The sequence below is a fragment of the Bufo gargarizans genome, chromosome 3 (genome assembly GCF_014858855.1).
Source record: "Bufo gargarizans isolate SCDJY-AF-19 chromosome 3, ASM1485885v1, whole genome shotgun sequence".
NCBI classification, from domain to species: domain Eukaryota; kingdom Metazoa; phylum Chordata; class Amphibia; order Anura; family Bufonidae; genus Bufo; species Bufo gargarizans.
Genome location: NC_058082.1, coordinates 373,145,373 through 373,169,452, shown reverse-complemented (window position 1 = coordinate 373,169,452; position 24,080 = coordinate 373,145,373). Strand labels below are relative to the sequence as shown.

The following is a 24,080-nucleotide window of genomic DNA, read 5'->3' as shown; positions in this document are numbered from 1 at the left end:
GGCCAGCACCCTCTGCAAACCACTGTACTTTTTCAAAAAAAACTTGCACAACTAAATTAATCATGTGTGCCATGCAGTGGGCATATGTTATTTCCCCCAAATGACGCACAGCCACGATGTTCCTCCTATTCTGCTGCCCACATTGCCCAGTTGGAGTTGGGGAGACAGCCAGGAGGATGTTTGCTTTTTTATGCAATTTAGCAAGTGATTGCCTGTATCCCAGAACTTCAATAACCTGAGGACCACCCTTCAAGAAGAGTAGGATGCCATGCCGCAGCAGACAATAAGTCGACTTCTGAACAGCATGAGACATCGTTGTCAAGCTGTAATTGATGCTCAAGGCCACATGACAAGTTTATGAGACATTGACTTTTTTGCGGGGGTATACCCACCACTGTTTTTGGCTTTTGTTGAAATAAATTGTTTGAGATGAAATCAATTATTGCACGATATATCACTGTAGCGAGAAAATTTTTACGTTTTTCCATAAATTTCACCCAAAAGCCAAATATCCCTAACTTTTTGTGAGAAGTGTATGATATAGGAGAAGGAATGGAAGCAAAGCTCTGCCCTGCTGTTCGAAACGGGAGGAAGTACAGGGGGCTGGTTAAGTAGTGTGGAACTGCTAGGCTAAATTGCTGCAGCAGCAAGCAGCTTTAAGCAGAGTGTGATGAACTCTCAAAGTTTTCCCTAAAAACTTCCCCCTGATCAAATTCCCTAAAATCCACACAATTATATCTTTCTATTCTCTCCCTATAGTATCCCTATCACACAACAATAGTTGCTTATGACTGAAAGTTTTTTGGCAAACACTGCCATACATAATTCTTTCCAGTTCAGAAGCTGAACACACTATGAATGGTGTTTCTGCTGGTTCAAGTACGTATCTCCCTGCTTACTGGCTCCCCTGATTGGCACAGAGACTGACAGTCTGGATCAGCCAATTAGGGCTCCCAGTGTCACGTCACCCTTTGTCTTCTTCCTCTCTCATGCTTTTTGTGGTTTGTTATTGCGACGTACTGTACACCCCCACAGACATGTTATCTTTATTCTGCTGTTTAGTTACATTATAGATACACCAAGTAGATATTTATTTTCTTAACATTTTGCAACTTTTGCACAAAGCATTAAAAAAAAAAAAATCATGTTCTTATGTTGCCATTTTCCGAGAGCCATTTGTTTTAATTTTTTCTGGCAATGGTCTTGTGTGGGGTGCGTTTTTTTAATTTTTTGTGAGAAGAGTTTACATTTACATTCGTACCATTTTAGGGCACGTAAGATTTTTTTGATCTCAATGTTTTTTGGCAGGCGAGGCGACCCAAAAATGGCTGTTCTGAAACTTTTTTTTTTTTTTACTTTTAGTCCTACTAGGAGACTTTAACTTTTGAGGGATTCATCGATGCTTCATTGCAGCACAATACATGGTCTATGGTACTGCACTTAAACTGTCAATTTCACAGCGACAATTGCTTATGAGACCCAGGCCTCAATACCTGGCAGACCCAGAAGGCTTACAAAGGCATCAGGGACCTGATGATGGGAAAAGAGGGAGCCCCTTCTTTCTGTAAACCCCTTAGTTGTGGCAGTCAGCATTGACTGGTTAATCTGAGTTTTCAGCAATGTCGACAAATGCTGCAGGGGCCCAGCAGTCAGTAACAGCCACACCCCTGCCCAGATTGAGCAGACACATCATCTGTGCCTGCTCAATCCCAGCTTCGTAAAAGTACGGCGCTGGTCCTTAATTCCCTTTAGGCCGCGTCGTTCATGTGCAACGCATGTTAAACCACGCATTCTGCCTGGTAGTTGATCATGCTTAGTAAGACAATACCTTTCTTTTGTCTGTATGTTCAATCTCTCCAGCGATATCTACATGTGTGTTTATAAGCAAATTAGTATGTTTCAGCACGAAGTGGATAAGCTGGAGTCCTTGGAGCTCCAGTTTTGTTATGTCTCTGTGCTCTGCACACTCCCCCACCTTGATTGACAGGGCTAGCTAGATTTCTTATCTAGCTCTGTATTCTTGAGCCTACGACATCAGTTCAGTGACTTGGCGCTTGTGATAGTGGACCTGATGCTGTTTGCGCAGGCACAGAGTCTCTGAGCTGACTCAGCCTAGGTGCAATGGATCTGATAAGCCAAGTAAGCAGCATCAGATCCACTTCACAAGCGCCAAGTGACTGAGCTGACTAGTTGTAGGTGAGAGAATACAGGGCTAGATGTGAGTTCTAGCCCTGTCAATCAAGGGGGAGGGGGGAATCTGCAAAGCACAGGGGCGTTACAAAAGCAGTGCTCGAAGGGCTCCGAGCCAGCGTCTTGGTGCTCAAAAGTGATTATTTGCATATGGATAAAAACGCAGATATCTTGGCAGCGAATAAACATACAGACAAAAAAAGGTATTGTTTTTATTCCCACGAAAAACTTCATCAGACAGTATGCTTAGTTTAATGGGGTTGATCATGTTGACAGATGCTATGTATACGTTTGGTATTGGTCTTGGGTTCGGTGATTCATAGTGGAACATAGAGTGAGGGCATTAAAGAGGTTGTCTTATCTCAGATTTTGATGGCATACTGCTAGGATATGCCACCAAAGGCAGATAGGTGGGACTTGCATCTTTCTCCATAACGCCCTCCAAAGTGAATGAGAACACACCGCACGTGCGTGAGTTTTCTCCATTCACCTTTATGAGAGTTCTGAAAATATCCGAGAGCACACGCTGTTTTATGAAATACTATAGAAGTGAATAGAGAGCGCACTGTGCTTGCATGGCCTCTTCTCCATTCACCTCTATGGGACTGCTGTATGTAGCAGAACCAATGCTCGGCTATTTTTAGAACTCTCATAGTGGTGAATGGAGGATGGACGTACTTGCGCAGTGAGTGTGCTCTCACTTTGGGAAGGGAGCTAGGTGCTCTGGGATGTGCACCTACTGTATATGACTATGATGGCATATTGCTGGATATGCTATCAAAGTCTGAGATGAGACAACCCCTTTAAAGACATTAAAGGCCCCTATTACACTGCTTGATATTTGGGCAGTACGAATGCAAATGGATGATTAATATCGACTGGTGCTTGTTTGCACCGGCTTATCACACAGGCTAATGCAAAGCTAATGTGGGAGGGACAGCCTGCGGGATTGCTTTTGCTCAAGTGTGAAAGTAGCCTAACCCAGATAGGACAAACCAATCTTTGGAACATTTCACAGCCTATCTTCATGACATTTTGGATAGGTTTAATCTCATCTGTGATACCTGGAATGTTTTTTGGATGACTCCCTGACAATATATTTTATAATTTTTGTGTTTTTTCTTCAATTATTTACCCCTCTTTTCCTTTTGTCTTATTTGTTTGTGTATCTGTTTAAACTTCATTTTTTATGTTTTAATAACTCATGATTTGTTGAGTTTAAACCTAGGCTCCCAGCGTCATACATGTACGGTGCTTGGAGGGTCTTTGAACATCGCGCCTGCTCAAATATGTATTGGGAGCCATAGCCGTGCAGTGTGAAACAGTAGAGGCCCACAACTTTAAATCACCCCCTTTCCCTAGAAAAAAAAATAAAGCATAAACAATAAAAAATATAAACCTCATGGGCATCTGAATAAAATGTGATAAAAAAGTCACACATACTCCAAAAAGTTATCAATGAAAACTACAGATCATCCAGCAAAAAATGAGCCCCCTCAAAGCTCAGTAGACATAACTATAAAAAAAAAAAAGTTATAGGGGCCAGAATATAGTAAATGTAAAAACATATATATATATTTTTAAGTTTTTTAAAACACAAAGAAACTACAATATGGCAGCACTGTAATCTAATTGACCCAGAGAATGAGGGGCACAGGTTAGTTTTGCTTCATAGGGAATGCTGTAGGGGCAAAACCCGTAAACCTGTGGCGGAATTGCGCCCCCCGTAATTCCACCCCATTTGGAAAAAATCTTTCCTGCTTCTCACTACATTGTATGCCAAATTAAATGGTTGCAATAGAAAGTACAACTTGTCCTGAAAAAAACAAGCTCTCATACGGCTATGTGAATGGAAAAATAAAAAAGTTATGACCCCAGGAAGACAAAAAAAAAAAACAGTATCCAAGGGGATAAAGTGCCATGTTAAGTTAGGTTATTTTATATATTCTGGCTTTATCCTTGGTTTGCTTTTTCTGCTCTTGGATATAACTCTCGTTATCCCTGTGCCAAGGGTTAATTTTGTCTTTGTATTAAAAACATTTAATAAAATACAGTTGAAATAAATGTAAAAAAATACAATTTTATTTAATGAGCTGTTCACATTTACATTACAGTGCTGCCCATAATTATTCACTTAGTTACTTTTATTCAACCAGCAAGTAAATTTTGACGGGAAATGACATAGGTGTCTCTCAAAAGATAATAAGACAATGTACAATAGGCATTGTGGGAAAAACAAATTTCTCAGCTTTTATTTACATTTGAGCAAAAAGTGTTCAGTCCAAATGTATTCATACCCTTCACAAACTGTCACTGTCTGTGGGAAAATCTAAAGTTCTACACCATTCCAAATAGTCCAAGCTGTTCTAAAGCATCCTCATTACCCTGATTACTTGGGAACAGCTGTTTTAATCAACTCAACAGGTGAAAAACAGCAGGTCTCTGCAGTTGGTTTGTGGACAGTCATGGCTAAGACAAAGCAGCTCAGTGAGGACCTGCGGCTGCGAATTTGTTCCGCACTCTTGAAAATCTCAGAGGACGTGGTCGGAAGCCAAAAGTGATACCTGGGCTGGCCAGGAGGATAGTTAGAGAGGTGAAAAAGAATCCAAGGATGACCACTAAGGCCATCCTGGTGAATCTGGGCTCTGCTGGTGGCAATGTCTCAAGGCAGACAATCCAACGGACACTGCACCACTGCTGGGTTCCACGGATGCAGACCAAGGAGGACGCCACTTCTCTAGATAAGGCACACAAAAGCTTGCTTGGCCTTTGCAAAAGCTCATCTGGACAAAGAAGACGACTTCTGGTCTTCTATGTTATGGTCAGATGAAACAAAAATGGAATTGTTTGGTCACAATGATGTTTCCTTCATTTGGTGTAAAAAAAAAAAAAGGAGAAGCCTTCAACCAAAGGAACACCATCCCCACTGTCAAATATGGTGCTGGGAACCTAATGCTTTAGGGGTGTTTTTCAGCCAATGGACCAGGAAACCTAATCACAGTAAACGGCACAATGAAAAAAAAAAGCAATACATGAGGATTCTCAACGACAACATCAGGCAGTCTGCAGAGAAACTTGGCCTTGGGCACCAGTGGACATTTCAGCAGGAGAATGACCCAAAACAAACAGCAAAAGTGGTGAACAAATGGTTAGCAGACAACAACATTAACGTTTTGGAGTGGCCCAGCCAGAGTCCAGACTTGAATCCAATTGAGAATCTGTGGAGGGAGCTAAAGATCAGGGTGATAGCAAGAAGACCCTCCAACCTGAAAGATTTGGAGCTCATTGCTAAAGATGAATGGGCAAAAATATCTGTAGAGACATGTAAAAAGCTGGTCTGCAATTATAGGAAGCGTTTGATTGCTGTAATAGACAATAAAGGCTTTTCTATTGATTATTGAGAAGGGTATTAATAAATTTTGGACTGGACACTTTTTGCTCAAATGTAAATAAAAGCTAAGAAATGTTTTTTCCCCACAATAATGCCTCTTGTACATCATCTTATTATATTTTGGGAGACACCCATGTCATTTCCCATCAAAAAATGACTTGCTGGTTGAATAAAAGTAAAAATTTGCCAGGGGTATGAATAATTATGGGCAGCACAATCTATTTTGTGTCCAAAGGTGAACGTTGTGTTATCACAATATCTCAAATATAATAGATGCAGATATGAAAAAACATACAGGGGGAGAGTTATTAAAACGGGTGTAAAGGTAAACAGGCTTAGTTGCCCACAGCAACCAATCAGATTCCAGTTTTCATTTTACAAAGCTCCTTTGGAAAATGAAAGGTGCAATCTGATTGGTTGTTATGGGCAACTAAGGCTACTTTCACACTAGCGTTCGATCGGATCCGTTCTGAACGGATCCAATCATAATAATGCAGACGGAGGCTCCGTTCAGAACGGATCCGTCTGCATTATATTGGCATATAAAAGCTAAGTGTGAAAATAGCCTCGGACGGATCCGTCCAGACTTTCAATGTAAAGTCAATGGGGGACGGATCCGCTTGAAGATTGAGCCATATTGTGGCATCTTCAAACGGATCCGTCCCCATTGACTTACATTGTAAGTCTGGACGGATCTGCACGCCTCCGCACGGCGAGGCGGACACCCGAACGCTGCAAGCAGCGTTCAGCTGTCCGCCTGTCCGTGCGAAGGCAAGCGGAGCGGAGGCTGAACGCCGCCAGACTGATGCAGTCTGAGCGGATCCGCATCCATTCAGACTGCATCAGGGCTGGACGGAAGCGTTCGGGTCCGCTCGTGAGCTCCTTCAAACGGAGCTCATGAGCGGACAGCCGAACGCTAGTGTGAAAGTAGCCTAAGCCAGTTTTCCTTTACACCCGTTTGATAAATCTCCCACATAGTTTATATAATATTTTAATGACTGTACTACTGCCTAAAGAGCCTTGCACAGTAGTTTTACTTGCACAGCATGCTACATTTTTGGTCAGGCGATTCTATCCTGGCCATTCATTCCTTCTTAGAGATCATTTATCTCTATGCCATTGCAATACACATCACTTTATATGTTTTTAAATGACTTGTAACAGAATAAACATAGTTTACATTTAGGCTGCATACAAACTAACAGAATATCTGCCACTACAGCCAATAAATAGTAGTGACAAATTTGTATCAAGTTCTTGCAATGTAATTCTGGAGACATGTCCATATAACCAGCTACAGTACTTGTGGAAAACAGCAACTACACACACACAAAGAATTCTTCAACTAAGAGATTACAATGTAACCGCAAAAAAGGTTTAACAAACACTACAGATGTACAAGAATTTTTTAGTCATGTCTCTGATGAACATTACAATAGTGAAATTATTGATTTATGTCTGAGGTTTTGTGATGTATCCTTCTTGTAATAAGAAATCATAAATTTTGCGGGTCTTATTAACGTCAATCTTTATAAGTGCTCGAGCCTGTGCCAGTCGTAGGCTTCCTTGTTTGTTGCACTCATTTACAAGAGCTGCTTTATACTCCAAATAAGCTCCAGGAACCAATCTCACCACCTGACACAACTGTAAAACAAAACAGTTATATACATATATAGTTACAATGCATCCAACATGAATAATGAAGCAGTGTTGAAAATAGTATTAAAGGGGTTGTTGCCAGATTAAATACATTTCTATCAACTAAAGTCTATTTCCAGATATAACCATTAGATACTTGTTGTGGCATCCCATGGTGTTCTTTTAATTCTCTGTCAGAGCGTCCACATAATGCAGGAGATTTATCAAAACTGGCTTAAAAAGTTGCCCAAAGCATATCAGATACCCCCTTTCACTTTTCAGAGCTCATTTGGAAAATGAAAGGTGGAATCTGATTGGTTGCTATGGGAAACTAAGCTAGTTTTCCTTTACACCAGTTTTGATAATTCTCCTCCATTATCTCAGTTCCACCACCTGGCTCCTCTTGTATCATTCCTGCTAGTGGACTGGCGAGACAATAAGAACTGGAGCACTAGAAGCTGCTTCTCACCAGCACGAAGCACATTAGGAAATCAAAAGAGCAGCAGAATTTAGATATAGGATTCAGTGACTGACAACCTTTCCTGTATGGCTGCTCATAAATTGATAGCTGTCAATCACTGACAGAAATGCCCACATGACTCCTACACCATAGTTTGAGATGCAATTTAAATGAACTAAAAAGAACATGTCACCACAAAACCTCCAGACAAAAAATAAATAAAAAATACCTAGTAGCCATTGGCTCCTGAACAAAAAAATGGAGGAGCCAAATTAAATTTTTAGTCGCCAAATCCAAACCGAATAAAAATTTTGTTATCGTGACAACGCTACGCCGTTCAGATCGGCGTAGGGTTGTTTTGATAACAACATTTTGATTCTCTGTTATCACCATAAAAAAAATAAAAAAAAAAACACACCAAAAAAGTCTGCGTGCATTTTATAAAAAGTTTGGCCCATAATAGAACAGTCCTATCCTATTTTTGGGGGGACAAGGTGACAAAAAAAAATGGCGAATCGCATGTTTTTTTTATTTATTTATGTCTGTTACGGCGCTCACCGCATAGGAGATATTTTTTAATAATTTAATAGTTTGGACTTTTCGGACGCAGCACTATGTAATATGTTTATTTATTTATTGTTTATATATTTTATATGTAAAATTGGGAAAGGGTGTATTTAAAATTTATATTTTAGGGTACTTTCACACTAGCGTTTTTCTTTTCCGGCATAGAGTTCCGTCACAGGGGCTCTATATATACCGTAAAAGAACTGATCAGGTATATCCCCATGCATTCTGAACGGAGAGTAAGGGCTCTTTCACACCTGCGTTCTTTTCTTCCGGCATAGAGTTCCGTCGTCGGGGCTCTATGCAGGAAGAATCCTGATCAGTTTTATCCTAATGCATTCTGAATGGAGAGAAATCCGTTCAGGATGTCTTCAGTTCCGGACCGGAACGTTTTTTGGCCGGAGAAAAGACCGCAGCATGCTGCACTTTTTGCTCCAGCCAAAAATCCTGAACACTTGTCGCAAGGCCGGATACGGAATTAATGCCCATTGAAAGGCATTAATCCGGATCCGGCCTTAAGCTAAACGTCGTTTCGGCGCATTGCCGGCCCCGACGTTTAGCTTTTTCTGAATGGTTACCATGGCTGCCGGGACGCTAAAGTCCTGGCAGCCATGGTAAAGTGTAGTGGGGAGCAGTATACTTACCGTCCGTGCGGCTCCCGGGGAGCTTCAGAGTGACGTCAGGGCGCCCCAGGCGCATGGATGACGTGATCGCATGGCACGTCATCCATGCGCATGGGGAGCTCTGACGTCATTCTGGAGCGCCCCGGGAGCCGCACGGACTGTAAGTATACCGCTCCCCCGCTCCCCACTACTACTATGGCAACCAGCACTTTAATAGCGTCCTGGCTGCCATAGTAACACTGAACGCATTTTGAAGACGGATCCGTCTTCAAATGCTTTCAGTTCACTTGCGTTTTTCCGGATCCGGCGTGTAATTCCGGCAAATGGAGTACACGCCGGATCCGGACAACGCAAGTGTGAAAGAGCCCTAATCCATTCAGAATGCATCAGGAGGTCTTGATTCAGTCATTTTGACTGATCAGGCAAAAGATAAAACCGCAGCATGCTACGGTTTTATCTCTGGCAAAAAAAACTGAAGACTTGCCTGAATATCGGATGCAGAATTTTTCCCCGTAGGAATGTATTAGTGCCAGATCCGGCATTCAAAATACTGGAATGCTGGATCCGTCCTTCCGGTCTGCGCATGCGCCACCAATGAAGATAACCGACCTGTTGATACAAATACAGGAGAGGGGTGCCGGCTATTTGATTCCGGCACCAGCCTCCTGTATTTGTATTAACAGGTCAGTTATCTTCATTGGTGGTGCAGTGGCCACGGCCCCTCCCCTCCTCCTCCTGTATCTCTTCTTATTGGCGGCGGCAGCACAGGGGGAGGGAGAGACTCCTTCTCGACTGTGCTGCTGAGAAGAACATCGGCGGCCTGGCAGAGAACTATCATCTCCTGTGCCCCGCCGCTGTATTCAATGGCAGAGCTGCGGCGGCGGGTCTAGTCTAAAATGACGACAAGACTAAAAAGTCTTGTCGCCATTTGTACATTTTAAGTCGCATTGGCGACCATTTTGGTCGCCATCTGGAGCCCTGCAAAATGCAGTGAAATCTGCACGCACCTTGTTATGGAGCAGAAGATGATGAGCAGAAGATTTTTTTTTTGTGGGAAAAGATTTAGTAAAAATCTAATTTATTTAATAATGAGGTATGGGGTCAGTGGTGTGAATCCCCACATACACAGTACTCGTCCTCGAGAATGCGACAAGCTATATCAGCAGCTCAAGGATCCATGGTTCAATCGGTTTAATGAAAGACATATATGATGTAAGACTACTCAATGGAGTAAGGTGACGGCAACGGTGCAATGGGTGGTTGAGTTTATTGAGTTGATGGAAATTAGTGAATAATTAAAGGGATTCTGTCACCAGTTTTTTGCCCCTCCATTAAAAAATATGGTTATGTTCAGGGAGCTTTAGTGATTCCTAATGTGGTCTTATAACTGAAATCTGTAGGCTCATTTTGTCTAAAAAACTTTATAACTAACCTGTCATTCATCCAACTAAGGTGCCCAAGGGGATGCTCATGTCTTCCAGATGCTGCCCGCACCCACCGCCGTTCGTGCCCTGCTCCTCCTTTTCTGACATCAGCGCTGCCTCAGAATCCTTTGTTACGCCTCCGGCTCTCCCTCACTCCCCCCTCCTTCTCTTCTAACATCTCGCGCTGGCGCCAGTGTTCAGGTCATCGGGAGGTCGAGCGAAGTGCCGGTGCATGCGCACTTCGCTTCATGAAGCCGAACGCAATGCGCCCGTGCGGACTTCTCCGTTCTGCTTCACGGAACGAAGTGCGCATGCGCCGGCACTTCGCTCAACCTTCCGATGACCTGAACACTGGCGCCAGCCTGTGCGCACGCGCAAGATGTTAGAGAAGAAGGAGGGGGGAGTGAGGGAGAGCCGGAGGCGTAACAAAGGATTCTGAGGCAGCGCTGATGTCAGAAAAGGAGGAGCAGGGCACGAACGGCGGTGGGTGCGGGCAGCATCTGGAAGACATGAGCATCCCCTTGGGCACCTTAGTTGGATGAATGACAGGTTAGTTATAAAGTTTTTTAGACAAAATGAGCCTACAGATTTCAGTTATAAGACCACATTAGGAATCACTAAAGCTCCCTGAACATAACCATATTTTTAAATGGAGGGGCAAAAAACTGGTGACAGAATCCCTTTAAAGTTCTTTGACAAATGTAGGATTTGTTAAACGTTATTATATTACGATGTATATTCGGAATGTACAAGTCTATGTACTTTTTTCTTCTTTTAATAAAAAAAAAATAAAAAATCATTTATAACTCTTATAGCTTTTTTTTACAGCCCTGTGAAGAGCTATCAGTGGAGGAGGGAAGTGTTATCTGCAATTGATAGCGTTCTCTGTGTAAGTGCATATACAGAGTTAGCTGTCAGTCACTGATAACTCCACCTGAATACTAAGAGGTGGGGGTTGTATTAAGTTAGAAAAAGCAGAGATATAAATGTACTATATAAATGGGAAGTCTTACTGAATCTTTTCCCACAAAACTAGATATCAATCTGCTCAGCTTCTCCTGCTCTATAACATAATGCCTGCGGTTTGCATTGGATTTTGTGGAGACAGGTCCTCTTTAAATACAAGTTGTACTAAATCTGCTCAGCCTCTTCTGCTCTATGTTCATATAGTCCTATCTGTGGGCTTGCTAATGTGACAGGTTCCCTTTAATAATGGGACTGTCTTTTTAAGGGATTGCCACATGACAAACACTTTTCCCCTATCCACATTATAAGTGTCTGTTTGCTGAGGGTCTGAACACTGGGGCCCACACAGATCATGAGAACCCTCAGGTTCCCCTATTTCAATGAACCGGGAAACTGCCACTCTTTTCAAGTCTCTCTAAGGGACTGCCAGAAATTGAAGCTCAATCATTCAGACACTTATCCTCTATCCACAGGATACAGAATAAGCGTTTGTCATGGGAGAAATCTATTATTTTGTGTCTGTAGCTCTTATGAAAACCTGTGTGTCTCCTTGGTAATAAATAAACCCTATATAGTTTAGACATATGAAAGGATCATCAAAGTCTCCAAGGAGCAGAAAACAAAAACAAAATGTTACCATGGCCAAACACAACATGGTCTGTCATTGATTGGTCTTTGCACAAAAAAGTGACCTAATCATGACCGATATGGGGAATGATTGAAACAATGTAAATATACATGTAGTGAACATCTCAGTCAGATAGTCAACAACATGGCCTGCTGAATATAGTCACTCCAATCAGCTCACTAGTAAGCAATAGGAGACAATTTTCCCACTGAAATACAGTGTACATGACAAAAAACTAAGATTTTATTCACTCTTGTTTGCATCGAATGATTATAAAGCAACGTCAAAACTGTACATTTACTAGTGGAGTATTTGTGATCTAAATAGAGGATGTAAAACACGCAACACGCCATTTTGTTGTGCATACAGTAATATCTGAAACACTAATACCATACCTCTTTCTCTTTATCGTTGAGCTTTTCTGTCCCAGGAAGGCCTGTTAAGTCTAGAGGAGGAGCACTTCTTCTACCTGTAACACATGTCATGAAGACGGTTACAGAAAATAAATACTGCTGGCCAGAAATGGTTCAGACACATCAGGAGAAGGCACACTAGTTTATCTGCAGTGTTCATTCCTCTTTGGCGGTAAGCAGTCCAATACAATCTTTGAATGCATCCTATGGAACTCTAAAGAAGAATTATATGAAACAGTCTAAAAGAAGTTGCCTGTATCAACCAATTACAGCACAGCCAAAATAAAAGCTGTTCTGTGACTGGTTGCCATGAACAACAAAAAGTTTTCTTGTAGACAGTTTTATAAAATCATATATCTTGCTAAATTAGTAGTAACCAAAAATTTGGACAAGTGTGATGTGTTCTGTATTACAGAGAACAAAACGGGTGGAATACATAGTAACATGTGACTGCCCCTTAACTAAATAGGAAGAACCAATGGAGAGGTGCATCATTTCAGCTATCTGGATTGAATGAACACCTGTCCTTTTAAATCTGTATATCAAACAAATGTCATTGGGGACTGAATGGCTTTATGATAGTAATGTTTGGGAATTATTCATTGATTAATTCATGATAAGAATGCTGATTGACTGTTTCAGCAGCAGGGGGTGTGGAGAGTTGACATGCACTGGAACTGTTCAGTACACAATTTTAGCAAAACAGCTGGGTCAGTTAAGGGAAGTGACCCCGTTTTTGCTAAGGGATCTGTCACTAGTTAATGCTGCCCTTAGAACGGCATAAACTGGTGACAGATCCCCTCAGAAAAGGGTATTTTTCACTCAAAATTAATATAATCTTTTTTCTTTTTTTATAATTTTTGGCTGATTTTCTTTTTCATATCATCAGTACTATGCCACTGAAAATTTAATGTGAAATATTGTCCTTCTGAAGCACAGAGAGAACTCCTACATAGAGGTAATCCATTGTCAGTTTACTGCTGCTGAAAGGCGAAGATGTTATCTGAAGGGTAATCCTTGTTAAAATAGCAGGTGTAGAATTAGGATAACAGCTTGACAGCTGTATTTTTCTCCACCCACAAAAGAGCATTGATGCACTTGAGCAGTATAATTTGTGGTGCTCTAATTGAGTCACTACAAGGGTGCTTCTTTGCTGGCCACACCAATTGTATGACTGAAAAAAATAAATAAATAAATAAATAAATAAAAGGAACGAGCCATTCCATTAAAGAAGTACTCTCGGAATTAATAAGATAAACTTACTGATTTTTTTTTTTTATATTACTAAATACATTCCCAAATACCTTTCATTATTTATAATGACTTGCTTTGTCTAGGAGCAATTATCAGGGAAAATAACACTGGCACGGTCTTATTAGTACACACAAAACCCATCCTAATCACACAACAGGACAAGTTTTACTTCAGAACACCAAGATAAAGAGCCGCCTCAGCCTCCTCTCTACCCGTTATGAATTACAGTACTGAATACAGAACTTATAAGATCTTCAGTGGGGTTTCTGTTGAAACGGAGCTAAACAGGAGACCGAGCTCATGAACAAAGCTGAAGTACAGAGAGTATAGACAAGACTGACTTCTTTTGGAATGTAGTGATGTAGCATACAAATGTGTCCTCTCTGCACTTCAGCCCTATTCCTACAGACACACAGCTGAAGATTTTTTGAGTTGCATTCAGGAAGGCAATTACTAAACAAAAAGAGCAGAGAGGAGGGCTGAGGCAGCTCTTTAGCTCAATGTTGTGAAGTAACATCTCCTGCTGCGTGACTGGAGCGGGTTTTGTGTGTACTAGTAGGAGAGCCTTTTATTTCACCTTATAGCTCCCTAGTCAAGATAAGCCATTATAAATTATAAAACAAATTTAGTAATGTACGTTTAATAAAGTAATTTAAGTATTTTCAGTAATTTTATTAATTGCCAGAGATCCCCTTTAATGTCAAGTGCTATATCAGATTTGGTAAGAAACAGTAGGGACAACTTCTAAACAAAGGGATTTAATTGCATTGACATGGCGGGTATTCATTTAGACTGAACTTCACCTTTAAAGTAATCTTGGAGTTAAATGATTGCCTAACTTCAGGACAACCCACTGGGCAGCTGATCCAGAGTAGCTTTTGAACTACACAGCGCCGTCCACCAGCGCAGTCCACTACAGCTGATCAGTAGTGGTGTGGGCTGTCAGCCCCCTGATCAGATATTGATGGCCTATCCTGAGCAAAGGCCATCAATATAAAAAAATCAAGGTGTTTTAGGTTTCTTTATCCCCTTAGTGACCAGCCTGTTTTGGGTCTTACTGACCAAGAGTTTTTTTTCCTTTTTTTCATCGTGTACCAAGAGCTATAACTTTTTCATTTTCCTTCTATATAGCTTTATGAGGGCTTTTTTTTTGCGGAACAAGTTGTAGTTTTTATTGGCGCCATTTTGGTGTACACATACATTTCTGATCAACTTTTATTAACTGTTTCTGGGAGCGACATAGGAAAAACTGCAATACTGCCACTGCGTTTTTAAGTTATACATTTTACAGCATTCATTTTTAAGTATAAATAAAATAATATCTTTATTCTCTGGGTTTTTTCACGTTTTACAACTTTTTTTGCAATAACTTTTTATTTTTTTTAAGGGAAAATAATGTTTTTGCATCGCTGCTTCCCAAGACCCATAACTCCATAGAAATAAAAAAAGTTATGCGAGGGCTTGATTTTTGCGTGACGACTTGTATTTTTTTATTGGTATCATTTGTGAGTAAATGACGCTTTTTGGTCGCTTATTATTCAGTTTTTTCGGTGACAACTAAGAATAAATTAGCAATTGGGGGAGATTTTCTTTTGCAATTATTTTCAATGGAAAAAAAGCATAATTTTTTTAATGGGATTTTTTTAAATTGAATAAATGTTTTTTTTTTTTACCATTTAAGGGGACTATAACAGACATCTTTTCGATTGATTTTAAAATGCATTGCATTTTAATCTCAGTGCTATTCTGACATTGACCAGCACACTGCACCAGAGAGGCGCAGCCTGCTGGAAATTGCTCAAGGCTGGTCTGGAGCCTACATCAGACCCCTGCCAGCCTTCACACACATCGGCACCCCACGATCAAATTTGCGGAGTGCCGATGGGAGTCAGAGGGAATCCACTCCCTCTGTCAGCACTTGACATGCAGCATGTGAAGTGTCAAACAGCCCGGATCGACACTCCTGCCGATCTGGGCTGTTAGAGCAGGGCCGCGGCTCTCATGTGAGCGGTGGCCCAGCCTAGGGCCCCTTAGTGACTGCTGTAAAAAGGCATATGGGTGGTCACTAAGGGGTTAAATAATAAGAAGAGGCCACAATACTATTTAAACACTTTTCATACAAGAAACAGATCTTCGTGAAAAAGCAATATATTGAGAATTTACTCCATAAACTGTAGGCATAAATACCTGAACTTGAAACAATGGGGGCAATCTGATGTAACCCGGCATCACTAAACAAAAAATATATATAAAGAAGAAGATTAAATCTATAAAGTAGAAAAAAATCTTCACACAAAAATCTTCTCCACAAAGTAAAAACTTGCATTTTCATGGTGTTAGATAAAGTATAAAAAATGTCTTTAGTCCCATTCCATCTATAACAGTCAGGGAGCATTCACACGACGTGTCAGTTTTGCAGACCGCAAACTGCGGATCCACAAAACGTGGGCACCAGCTGTATGCATCCCACATCATGGTGCGGACCCATTGATAAGTTTTATCCTATCTTTTGCAGCAGAGAAGCAATAAATGCCCATGCCACAAAAGATAGGACATGTCCCATCTTTGGCCGCATCTTGCAAATTGTGGAACTATTGAAGTCAAAGGGTCGGAACCATGATGTGGGGTGCACATTGCTGGCGCCGCTCACACACTGTAATGTGAATGCCCCTTTAGACTGAATCCAGTTCTTATTTCTCATAAAATCTTTTACTTCCTGCAATTTATTTCTATTTTTTAGCACAGAAGCCATATTTTCTCAGTGCCTACTTTTACATATCACCATATTTACCCTTTTTATAGTAAGAATAAATAAAATAAATCAAGTTTTTATGTTAAACATATTTTATTACACTTCAGGCTCATGCACGCGGCCATAACCCGCATTTTGCAGAACTGTACGTCCTCCCGTCTCAAGAACTGTCCTATCCTTGTCAGACAATAATAGGACATGGTATTATATATATATATATATATATAATTATATTTTTTTTTCTTTGCGGGGCTGCGGAACAGACATACAGATGCGGACAGCACACACCGAAGTGGGAAAAAAAACACCGTCAAGTGCATGAGACTTATAATAATAAAAAAAAAAAAAATCATACTATTTTCGCACTATCCATGTAGTGAAGTAATTAAATGTTGAGACATTCCATTCTTTAGAAACCACTGTCCAGCAGTCATCTAATTATCATCAATGGCAGAATTATAATAAAAGATAACACCTGGAATCTACAATTCACATTGGGCGATAGGCACAACTTACCTACAACCTCCATACAGGTTGCAGAGCAAGTCTAGAACACTCCACCAAAGTACTCAATGTGTTTATGGCCCATGGGTCTGCTATAAAATGAATCTCTAAATCCTCAAAGGAAATATCTCACTTTAATTGCAGACTAAAAGTATTTATTTTCTGATTGTATGTTTATTAAGTTTTATTAACTTTATAGGGGAAGACATCTATACAGCTGTTTCAAGCTGGCAATGCACGCCATTTAGACTGTACAGTAGGAATCTGGCATGGGTTTCCCTATCGCATTACCCCCTTCAACAGGTGGATTAAGTTGGCACTGGATGCTGTGGCTACTACCACATTACCCACTTCAACAGTTGGGGTATTTTAACCTTAGCAATGCTGCTGTTACTACTAATGCATGACCCCTTACTGCGCAGGGAGCTTCATGGCATGGGTTTCAATGGCCAAGCAGCTACATGCAAGTCATACATCACCAAGCATTGGATTAAGTGTTGTAAAGCATGTTGCTGCTGAACTATGGATTAGTGGAAATGTGTTCTGTGGAGTGATGAATTTCACTTCTGTATCCTACAATATGATAGATGAATCTGGGTTTGGAGAAGGTTACCTGCCTGACTGCATAGTGCTGACATTACAGCTTGGTGGAGGAGAGATAATGCTATCAAGTTGGGTTTCTGGGATTGGCCTAGACCCTTTAGTTCCAGTAAAGAGAAATCTTAATGCTTCAGCATACCAAGACATTTTGGCCAATTGTATGCTTCCAGTTTGCAGAAAGTCTTTTTCTGTTCCAGCATGACTGTGCCCCAGTGCACAATGCAAGGTCCATAAATACATGGTTAGGCGAGTTTGGTATGGAAGAACGTCACTGGCCCGCACAGAGCCCTGAACTCTAGCATCCCTAGGCTATGGAAATGCATTAAAATTGTTTTTGTATTATACCCATGCAATACATTTGGACACTTTCACGTTTTCCCCCATCATTGTGCACTTAATACCCCTTAATGACAAAGTAAAAACAGAATATTTGAAATCTTTACCAATTTATTGAAAAGGAAAAAATAAAATCTTGCATTGACATACGGTAAGTATTCAGACCCTTTACTCAGTACTTAGTTAAAGCACCTTTGGCAGTGATTCCAGCATCTTCTTGGGTATGATGCCACAAGGTTTGCACACCTATATTTGGGGATTTTCTGCCATTCTTCTCTGCAGATTCTCCCAAGCTTTGTCAGGTTGGATGGGGACCGTTGGTGGACAGACATTTTAACCTCTTAAGGACACAGGACGTACAGGTACGCCCTGATGTCCGAGTCCTTAAGGACATATGGCGTAGCTGTACGCCATGTGTATTTCCAAACACCGCAGCGCGGAGGTGATCGGAACAGAGTGCCTGATGAAATCATTCAGCAGGCACTCTGTTACAATGTCCATGGGGATCCTGTGACCCCCCCCCCCCCCCCCCGTATCGGTGATCGCAGCAAACCGCTGGTCAATTCAGACCTGTGGTTTGCTGCGTTTCCGGGTCATTCAGGTCTCCGGTGATCAAATAACTGGGAATAGGATGGTGATTGGTGGTGTGATAATACACTCATTTACTCAGGGTACACTTACAAGTTTTGTGTGTACGAGGGGCGAGATTACCGCATTGAAGCCCCAGAATGTCCCCCCACTCTGAGTGTTAGCGGGAAACTTGTATGGGACCTTATGCACTCACTGCTAGATGAGGGTTACCACCTGTACATGGATAACTTTTATACTAGTATCCCCTTGTTCCAGTCCCTCGCTGCCAGATCCACGGTCGCTTGTTTGACTGTGCGGAAAAAAAAATAAAAATCAACGCGGCCTCCCTACCCTCCCCCTCCAGGTACCTATCCCAAGGGGTGAGGCCCGTGCCCTTACCAGTGAAAAGCTGTTGCTGGTCAGATATAAGGACAAGAGGGATGTCCTTGTACTGTCCACAATTCACGGTAACAGCACCACCCCTGTCCCTGTGCGAGGTACCGCGGCAACGGTCCTAAAGCCCGATTGTATCATGGACTACAATCGGTATATGGGAGGAGTTGATCTCTCTGATCAAGTACTCAAGCCATAAAACGCCATGAGCAATACCTAGGCATAGTACAAAAAAGTTGCGGTCTAATTGGTACAGGTTGCCTTGTACAACTCTTTTGTGCTATCCCGGAGCGCTGGCAACAGGGAAATTCCTCCAGTTCTATGAGGCAGTCCTCAAGGCCCTGATGTTTTCTGACCAGGAAAGAGCAGGCCGGAGTACTTCGGGAACTGGAGATGCCCGGATCGTCCCTGGGGTGCATCAGGGGGCATCAAATGGGACATAGTGTCAAAAAACCAGTCCAGTCCTGCCTTCCAAAAACCACAGGGCGCACCTTTCCCTCTACGCTCTGCCTTGTGACCATATAGTAGTTTACGTCCACATATGGGGTGTTTCTGTAAACCACAGAATCAGGGCAATAAATATTGAGTTTTGTTTGACTGTTAACCCTTGCTTTGTTACTAGAAAAAAATGGATTAAAATGCAAAATTTGCCCAAAAATTTCAATTCTGAATAGAGTTGTAGCGATACCAAATTTTTTATTCAGTTTTCGATACCATAAAAAAGTATTGCGATACTCGATACCATGTGAAAAAAAGTAAAACACCAAAAAAGCCACATGCATTCTGCATTTTAAAAAATGGCGAATCACTACGTTTTTATTTATTTCTTTTTCTGTTCCGGCGCTCACTGGATAGATTTTTTTTATATTTTAATAGTTTGGACTTTTTGGACGTGGCGATATGTAATATGTTTATTTATATTTTATATGTAAAATTGGGAAAGGGGGTGATTTATACATAATTTTTTACTTTTTATTTAATAACTATTAGCCCCCCTTAGGGGCTAGAACCTGGGATCTTTTAATCCCTTGTCCTATTCACCCTGATAGATCTCTATTAGGGTGAATAGGACCTCACACGCTCCCTGCTGCCCTGTGCATAGTGCACACAGCATCAGGGATGTTACCATGGCAGCCAGGGCTTCAGTAGCGTCCTGGCTGCCATGGTAACTGATCGGAGCCCCAGGATTACATTGCTGGGGCTCCGATCAGAAGCTGCCACTGCCACCGATGAGAAGGGGAGGGGACCCTGTGGCCACTGCCACCAATGATTTTAATACTGGGGGAGTTGAGGGGAAGCACACTACGCCACCAATGATAATTAACCTTTAATACAGGAGGCGGGTACTGGCAGCAGATCAGCAGCAGTGGGTTAACTGCCGCTGATCACAGCTCCCTTTCAGAGGCAGGGTCCCGACAATGTGTTTCTGCTGCCGGCACCTGCCTCCTGTATTAAAAGTTAAAGACGACCTTTCATGGGTCCTGACTAAGTAGCAGGCCCAGGGAACTCACTGCACCTACTATTATTCTGGGGCACCGCTCTATTAGCTCGCTGTGTCCCTCTGTATTTTCTGTCTCTTGGTAAAACTGGGAGGAGCCTGCCCTTTTCCTCCCTGGGCATCTTCTTCTCCCAGGCCGTAGCGCTGTCCAATCGCAGCGCAGAGCTCACAGCCTGGGAGACGCCCAGGAGAACAAAGGCAGGCCCCTCCCAGTTTTACCAAGAGACAGAAAATACAGAGGGACACAGCGGACTATCAGAGCGGCGCCCAGAAATAATAGTAGGTGCAGTGAGATCCCAGGGCGCCGCTCTACACAGCCTGATGGTTACTTTACAATGTTCAGACCGATGAAAGGTTCCATTTAACTTTCATTGGTGGAGTAGTGCACCCTCCCCTCCTCCGCCCCCTCTCTCCTCATTGGTGGCAGCGACGGCACAGAGGGGAGGGAGAGAGTGACTCCTTCTCCCCTGTGCTGCTGAGGAGAACACGGAGATGCGCGCTCCATGTTGTGATATTAGGCTGCGCAATAGTGAAGCCTAGTATTGAAAATTGTAAAAATCCTGGTATCGAGATCGATACCGGACAAAAGTATCAATTGGGTATCGAAAATTCGATACCCGCAACAACCCTAATTCTTAAATTTCATCTCCATTTGCCAATAACTCTTGTGGAACACCTAAAGGGTTAACAAAGTTTGTACAATCAGTTTTGAATACCTTGAGGGGTGTAGTTTCTTAAATTGGGTCATTTTTGGGTGGTTTCTATTATGTAAGCCTCACAAAGTGACTTCAGACCTGAACTGGTCCTTAAAAAGTGGATTTTTGAAAATTTCTGAAACATTTCAAGATTTGCTTCTAAACTTTGAAGCCTTGTAACATCCCCAAAAAATAAAATGGCATTCCCAAAATTATCCAAACATGAAGTAGACATATGGGGAATGCAAATTAATAACTATTTTTGGAGGTATTACTATGTATTATAGAAGTAGAGAAATTGAAACTTGGAAATTTGCTGTTTCACAATTTTTTTAAAATTTGGTATTTTTTTTTATAAATAATAATGATTTTTTTACTCCATTTTACCAGTGTCATGAAGTACAATATGTGACAAAAAAATCTTAGAATGGCCTGGATAAATAAGTGTTTTAAAGTTATTCACACATAAAATGACACTAGTCAGATTAGCAAAAAATTGCCTGGTCCTTTTAAGGGGTTAAGGTCTCTGCAGATATTCAACTAGGTTCAAGTCAGGGCTCTGGCTGGGCCACTCAAGGACATTCAGAGTTGGCCCTAAGCCTCTCCCGTGTTGTTTTGCTGGTGTGCTTAGGGCCATTGTCTTGCTGGAAGGTGAACCTTTGGACAAGTCTGAGATCAGGTTTTCATTAAGAATATTTCTGTTCTTTGCTCTATTAAGCCTCAACGCTGAACAGTCTCTCTGTTCCAGCCCACAGCATGATGGTGCCACCACCATGCTTCACCCTAGGGAGGGTACCCGGCAAGCGATTATCAGTGCCTGGTTTCCTTTAGACATGATGCTTAGAATTAAAGCCAAAAAGTTCAATTGTGGTTTCAGCAGAACAGAGAATCTTGTTTTTCATTGTCTGAGTCCTTTAGGTGCTTTTTTGCAAACTCCAGGAGGGCGTTAAATGTGTTTTACTGATGTTTTTTTCTACCCGCTCTATTAAGCAAAGATTGGTGGAGTGACCATTGGGTTCTTGGTCACCTCTCTTATCAAGGCCCTTCTCCTTTGATTACTTAGGGTACTTTTACACTTGCGTTGTGGGATTCCGGCAGGCAGTTCCGGCAACGGAACTGCCTGCCGGATCCGGCAATCTGTATGCAAACGGATACCATTTGTAGACAGATCAGTCTCACAAATGCATTGCAATACTGGATTAGTCTCTCCGGTTGTCAAAAAGGAGCCGGTATTTATCTTTTTCACATTTTTAAAGGTCTGCGCATGCGCAGACCGCGAAACCAGATCCATTTTTCCAGAACTCTTGGGGCCGGATCTGGAATTAATGCATTTCAATGAAAAATAATCCCGGATCCGGCACGTGTTCTGGTATTTTCTCCGTCCAAAAAACGTAGTGACTGAAGACATCCTGATGCATACTCAACAGCTTGCTCTCCATTCAGAATGCATTAGGATAAAACTGATCAGCCCCCTACTGAGCCCCTAGGACTGAACTCAATACCGGAAAAGTTTACTGCAAGTGTGAAAGTACCCTTAGTCTGGTGGGGAGTCCTGGTTGTTTCAAATGTTTTTCATTTAAGGCTACTTTCACACAGGCGTTTTGGTTTCAGTTTGTGAGATCCGTTCAGGGATCTCACAAGCGGTCCAAAACGGATCAGTTTTGCCCTAATAAATTCTGAATGGATAAGGATCCGCTCAGAATGCATCAGTTTGCCTCCGTTCCGCCTCCGCTTGCAGCGTTTTAGTGTCCGTCTGACAATGCAGAGGCAATGTGGCACAATAGAAAACGGATCCATCCGCCATTGACTTTCAATTGTTTTCAAGACGGATCCGTTTTGGCTATATTACAGATAATGGAGAATAAGAGAAATGAGGGGGCACACTCAAGAGGGATCACTGGATAAAGTGTAGATAATTGTGTTTAATAATATTTTAAGAACATACCCTTAAAAACATTAAAACATACATAAAACAAAAACAAGTGCAGGATTTCACTGGTAGTGATAATCTCAGCGAAAGTTCTTTCCACAGAGGTGTAGGATTAAGGCCTGTGATGTTAGAGCAATAGTATCAGCCCTGTGGCTCAGTCCTAGTGGAGCGCTGATGATGGCAGAGACAGAGTGAGCGTGGATTCCAGGAAAAAACAAGAAACATCTATACTTTAAAGACATCGCTATACGAGATCTTTCTCCTGCATTAAACCGGAGCACGAGTCGCACGTTACTGACGTCAGTGCAATGTCAATCCAGTGACGTCAGCTCAGCGTTTAGCCGGCACCCCAGACTACTAGGTCACGTGGGACGCCACGTCTTGACCGACCACACCGCACGGGACGCTGTGAGTGTACGGCAACCTGAAACATCAATGCTGTGAGGATTCAGCCAGGAGGGGTGATCGGCAATACCGCAAGCGACAAGAGACTGTAAGTACGGGAGCATAGTCTCCAACTTGCCATACATCTTGTTAAACACGGGAGCACAGTCTCCAATTTGATACATACTGCTGCATACTCAGCATACTGGATAAAGAGACATTAACATCATCAGCGCTCCACTAGGACTGAGCCACAGGGCTGATACTATTGCTCTAACATCACAGGCCTTAATCCTACACCTCTGTGGAAAGAACTTTCGCTGAGATTATCACTACCAGTGAAATCCTGCACTTGTTGTTTTTGTTTTATGTATGTTTTAATGTTTTTAAGGGTATGTTCTTAAAATATTATTAAACACAATTATCTACACTTTATCCAGTGATCCCTCTTGAGTGTGCCCCCTCATTTCTCTTATTCTCCATTATTTCTTTTGGGTCCTGAGGGTAGGACCTGAGGGTGAGCACCTTTCCATACGCAACAGGGGTGAGCCGCTGTACGTCACACGTTCTTCCTATATTACAGATAATACAAACTGATCCGTACTGAACGGATGCATGTGGTTGTATTATATGAATGGAAGCGTTTGTGCAGATCCATGACGGATCCGCACCAAACGAGTGTGAAAGTAGCCTATGAATTAAGGGTCTGTGTTATGCCAGGATCAGTTGAGCAGAGCAGGCACATGCCGGGGCAGCTGCGTGTGCTCCTGCAAGTACACTGTTTGCTGTGGGCCCCATTGATATAATGCAAAGAACCTGTACTCTGCTGAGAAGTCAGCGATGTGCAAATATAGTGAATTGATG

General features: G+C 42.0%; 1 protein-coding gene across 1 annotated transcript in view; it reads right to left on the bottom strand.

The window, feature by feature from the left end:
• Positions 1-6,445: 6,445 nt before the first annotated feature.
• TADA2A (transcriptional adaptor 2A) overlaps positions 6,446-24,080 on the bottom strand; it is a 111,684-nt gene continuing 94,049 nt past the window's right edge. The window contains exons 13-15 of the mRNA XM_044288114.1: positions 15,742-15,785; positions 12,283-12,356; positions 6,446-7,225 (exon numbers count right to left, since the gene is read on the bottom strand). Coding sequence (XP_044144049.1) covers positions 7,034-7,225; positions 12,283-12,356; positions 15,742-15,785 — 310 coding nt within the window. The 3' untranslated portion in view covers positions 6,446-7,033. The remainder of the gene's footprint in view (positions 7,226-12,282; positions 12,357-15,741; positions 15,786-24,080) is intronic.